General features: G+C 46.7%; 1 protein-coding gene across 1 annotated transcript; it reads right to left on the reverse strand.

The window, feature by feature from the left end:
* Positions 1 to 336: 336 nt before the first annotated feature.
* On the reverse strand, positions 337 to 4,831 carry klf6a (Kruppel-like factor 6a). The gene is made up of 4 exons (XM_053342442.1): positions 4,488 to 4,831; positions 2,109 to 2,691; positions 1,002 to 1,125; positions 337 to 678 (listed from the first exon to the last, which is right to left on the reverse strand). Exons 1-4 carry the CDS (start codon positions 4,587 to 4,589, stop codon positions 627 to 629), a joined length of 861 nt encoding a protein of 286 aa, XP_053198417.1. The 5' UTR covers positions 4,590 to 4,831; the 3' UTR covers positions 337 to 626.
* Positions 4,832 to 5,124: the final 293 nt, after the last annotated feature.

The raw sequence follows: 5,124 nt of genomic DNA on the forward strand, positions 1-5,124 counted from the left end.
TGGGAGGGGAGGGAAGGGTGGGGGGGGGGCCAGGCAGCCAGTCTCAGACATTCACAGTGCACACATGCTTACCTCAGACAGTTTTTTTTTTCTTTTTGTAAAGTACCAGTGTATCTGCTGTCCGGGAGATGTCCCCAAAACATCATGCACCATACATACAAAGTCATTCACGCTTTTCTTGTGTGTGTGTTGTTTATGCTTTTTTTGTTTTGTTTTGTCATTTTTTTCTGTCCATTTTTTTTTTTTTTTTTTTTTTTGTCATGTGTCAAGTCCTCAAACAAAACAAAAAAAAAAAAAAGAAAAAAAATGAAAAAAATCTCTTTCCACCCCACCCTCCCCCCATTCCATGATTTTGTCCTCTTGTTGCAACAGACAACCTTCAGAGCGCCTTTCTCCAAAGAGAGGTTCCGGAGGCACTGGGTTTCAGTATGGTGCAAAACGGCATGCTTTGGCTGGAACACACTCCCGCCACTCTGCTCTGGGACAGTTCAACCAAGAGACTGGTCGGGAGACGGCGTTTGTTTGTTTGTTTTTTTTTTCTTCTCTTCTTCGTCTTCTTCTTCTTTAAAAAAAAAAAAAACCTTTCCTCTCCGCTGCGTTGCTTGGTTGGTGCTCTCGCCCTGCTTTTAGATGTGCCTCTTCATGTGAAGAGCCAGATGGTCAGACCTGGAGAAACATCTGGGGAGACACAGAGAGAGAGAGAGAGAGAGGGAGTCAACAAAAAAAGTGCAAAACTGCTGACAGGGATGTGTTTTAAGGAGTATGTTTCTATCTTCTGGAAGCTTAAATTTCAATTCATAACAACTTTATAGCATTTTAAACTATTTGCATCAGCGCTTTCAATCTTTTAAGGCATGCATCTGGTGATGCAAGAAAAGCAAGATCGCATCAACAGAGTTATGAGAACATGCTGTAACCCTTCCCCCTCTATCTGCATCTTATCAAAGGACTGCTGATGTTCTTTGCTGTAAAAAAACAAACCAAACAACAACCTAGCTTACCTGTCACAGTGACTGCATTTAAATGGCTTTGCCCCAGTGTGCTTCCTGAAGTGTCTGGTCAACTCGTCGCTTCGTGCAAAACGCCACTCGCAGCCTTCCCATGAACACCTGTACGGTTTCTCACCTGTGAAAGAAAACCAAAAGAATTGACATTTGATTGAGTATGAGAGATGAGTTTACACACACACACAAAAAAAAAGAAAGGAACTCTGTGCTCAGGCGATGACTGACGGGTCATTCTTTCTGCTCGGGGCTGTTGTTATTTAAATACGCGCAAATCAATCACCCCCGAGGAGAGGGAGAGCAGGTGGGGGTTGGTGGGTGGGTGTGTGGGGCCGGGCTAGATGACATAGGTGGTGACAAGCCACTCGAGACCCAGATTCCAGGGAACCTGTCGGATCACCGGCCGCGCGTTTACGCAACCTGAAGCATGCTGAGAATGCTGCGGGCGGATGCGGTGATGCAGCTGCAAAGCGTGCCGCACGTAAAGACGGGTGAGTCCGCACGTGCAATTTCACGCCGCTAATCAAAAATAAGAAATGCTCAAATGACCATTCAAAGCCTTCCAAACTCTGTGCCACCCCCCCCCCCCCCCCCCCACCCCCCTTTTCTCCCCTCTGGCTCCCCGCCCATTCACCCTTTCCCATGGTGAAACTCAATCTGTTTTGAAGTCCTTTTATCTCCCATGTGCAACCCCTCCCCCTGCTCCCTCCCTCTCCCTCCCTCTCTCTCTCTCTCTCTCTCTCGCTCGCTCACTCACTGGCTCAGTCAGTCACATTCCAGATAGATTAGGTCACAGTTTAGGTATCCAGCCATGCAGAGCTAATACTCACATCGCCCCAGCTGAGGACATCATGCAATGTAGGCCCTTTAATTACATTACACAATGGATGGACAATGACGTGAAGGTGGAAGACTGAAATAATAACACTTCCACTTCCGTCCTCCACTCAATAAAAAGTGATTTTTGTTTTGTGGAAAACTCTACACATGAATTGGTTTAAGCCTTTTAAACAAACAAACAAAAAAGCAGCAGAGAACTTGTCACTTCTTTTCAGTTTCATGTCAACACACACCACATGTGGCCACATCTGGGCAGAAACTCACCTGTATGAGTGCGCTGGTGTGCTTTTAGGTGGGAGCTCTTTGTGTAAACCTTGCGACACCCGTTGAAGTGACACCTGTGTACTCGCCTCCTGCCGTCCGGAGACGTTTCCCCGCAGATGAGTCCCGTCTTTTCCGTACTCTTAGCGATCCCGCCGTTCCTGATTTTGACCGGCAAGTGCAACTCTGTGTGCGTGGCCACCCAGCCGTTCGTGACGCCGCCGGGCTCGGAGTTGGCCTCCGGCGAGGACGGTGGAGTGCTAATGACGGAGGGGCTAAAAGGTCCAGAGCCAACCAAGACAGAGCCCAGAGGGTTGGAGGTAAAGCTGTGTGTGGGCGAGAGCTCCTCAGAACTGTCTGAAGCTTCGCTGCTGGCGTCAGAATTCACACTGTTGGTGTCCAAGATTTGGCTATCGTGATTGTCCTCCTCGTGGGCCGTGGCCATCTTTGGGTCGGACTCGGCCTTGGCCTTATCCCCGCAGGCCAAGATCAACTTGCTCCAGAGGTCCTCCTGGCTGTCAAACTTGAGGTCAGATGTGGAGACGTAAGGCTCGCTCTGAAGGTAGCGCTCCAACTCCAAGCATGTCTGGACGGATGCAAACAGAAGAGAGAACAGAGTGAGAACACATGCATTACGACAGAGGCGCTGGAGAGAGGAAGCCTCCTTCAGAGCAGCTAAATGCTTCTGTGTGGGAAATCCCTTTAAATCATGCATGTGCACATAACCCAAAAAGCCTCGTGTGGTGTAATATTTGTTATATGCCAACAGCAGAAACCAGGAAACCTCAGCGATTCCTGCTGAAACCCTGCAGTAATCTTTATTGCACACAGCACGTGATCAAATGTAGACATATTTACAAAAGCTGTGTTGTGTGTGTGTGTGTGTGTCTGTGTGTGTGTGTGTGTGTGTGTGTCTGTGTGTGTGTGTGTGATCGTGTGATCATGATGCAACATGACCCTAAATTCACTCGCTTCACGTGGCGGAACTCAACCTCCAAGTTGCACCGGAAGAAAATACTTCAACTTAACGGCGCCTCGGCTCAAATTTCACAACATCCAGATCACCTCAGCTGATTCACCCGCTCTCTCTGCACCTGAGTCCGACCAGCCAACAAAAAACATGCATTGTCATTTTCGAGCTGCCCAAATGACTCACTGAACACATTTAGAGTCCTTTTAAGGAAGCCACTCAACTTCCCCCTTCCAACTTGAGCTATTCAGCTGCTTTTCCTCATGCGTGCCTCTGACATGCAATCACATCCTTCCTCAGTTTCAGACACTCAAACCCTGCTGTGCGAGAAAGAGAGAAAAAAAAAGAAAAGAAAGATACACCGGCTCCCAATTTACAACGGAGCCATTAAAGTTGAAAAGCGGGGCCTTTCATTAGAAGGTGCTCAGAGACAGCAGCTTTGACAAGGCTCGCACAGAATAAATATTTCCTCTGGGCACACTCTTCTTCTGCAGCCTTACACAATATTTTCCAGCTGTGCTGCTGTCTACTCATGCAAGGAGGAATTGGCCATGGCTGACATTTGATATGGTCTCATGTTGTGGTGCCCATGCAAATACAACCAGGATGTAAGTGGATGTTTTGGGGACATGAATATGAAGGGGGGGGGGGGGGAGCAGAAAAAAAAGAGCTGAAGGTGAGATTAGAAGAGAAAAATGAAGCTGGAACATTGTATCATTTATAGTTTAGATGATTTATTTTGAAATTATGCCAAACCAGAGTTGTAGAGGAAGAAAAACAACATCACATCATATCATTTCCTGATCCTGAGCCAACAAACACTACATCTGATTCTGCTCTCAATTCAAATCCCACTTCCTCATATGTCTCACAGGGCTGCCATCACTCCTGTTTGGGAATCAAACCGGCACTCATGCCCCCTCAAACCATCCGGTAAAAGAAGAAGATGCTCAAAATATAACAGCGAGAAAAAAAAAAGCCCAAGCACGTTGCTCTCTGCTGTACTGTGTTGAGTTACTCTCTGCTACTCTCTCACTCACTCCATCTCTCTCTCTTTCTCACTCTCTCTCCATTCATCTTGGCGCAGCAGAGCCTCGACTCCAGCTGTCAGACTGACACACTGATCCACTTCAGCCTGCCAAAAACTTCATAAGGAAAACTGATAACCAAATAGCGCTCCGGTGCGGGCACCTGTGTTTACAACCTGTTAATAAGCGGAGGGATTCATATCACTTGTGCGAGCTGTTAAAAAGCACAAATTAAAAAAATAAAAATAAAATGAGGATGAAAAAAAAGAGCGTAAAATCAGCTGAGTTCCGCTTTGCCACACACAAGCTTAGGCTATATTCTGACTTTAAAAAAAAAAAAAAAAAAGAAAAAAAAAAAAGAGAGCTGATATGATATATATTCACCTGCTGCCAGTACTCCTCCAGTGATGGTAAGGCTGAGAAATAGCCCGTGTCGTGAACTATTTGAAGTTCTTGAAAGATGCTGCACATGGGTAGAACATCCATTTTTTTTCCAGAGTTTGAAGAAAAAAAAAGAGAAGACTATATAGCTGCACTTATGATTTTTTTTCTTCTTCTTCTTCTTCTCTTTTAGGTATAAAAAAAAACCAGCCAGTGGAAGTAGGAATCAGAGTGAAGAGTATCCCCTGCGATGCAAAACGAAGCGGCGCTTGTTTTCAGCAGCGGTCCGTCCGTCCCCCCCTCTTCTCTCCGCTTGTGTTGAAGGTATTTGCAAACACCGCACCGGACTGGATGGGGAACAACTGCGCTCTGCAAAACTTCCCTATTCAAACCTCGATGCCCGCCCCCCCCTTCCTCACGGCAGGATTACGCCTTCAGCCTGACAGCCAATCGGTAGCGAGCAGCGTCAAGGATTGCAAATGATATCACAGGCGACCAATCGTAGACTCCCTCTGACTTAATTTAGCGTTTTCTCCTTTTTAATTGGTGCGTTTAACTCCCAGTACCGCCCAGCTGCTCGCGTCTCATTGGCTGGTTATTTATAGGCATGTATATAAGCGGGTGATGTACTCGCTTTCTG

Source organism: Scomber japonicus, chromosome 21 (genome assembly GCF_027409825.1).
Source record: "Scomber japonicus isolate fScoJap1 chromosome 21, fScoJap1.pri, whole genome shotgun sequence".
Classification (NCBI taxonomy): Eukaryota; Metazoa; Chordata; class Actinopteri; order Scombriformes; family Scombridae; genus Scomber; species Scomber japonicus.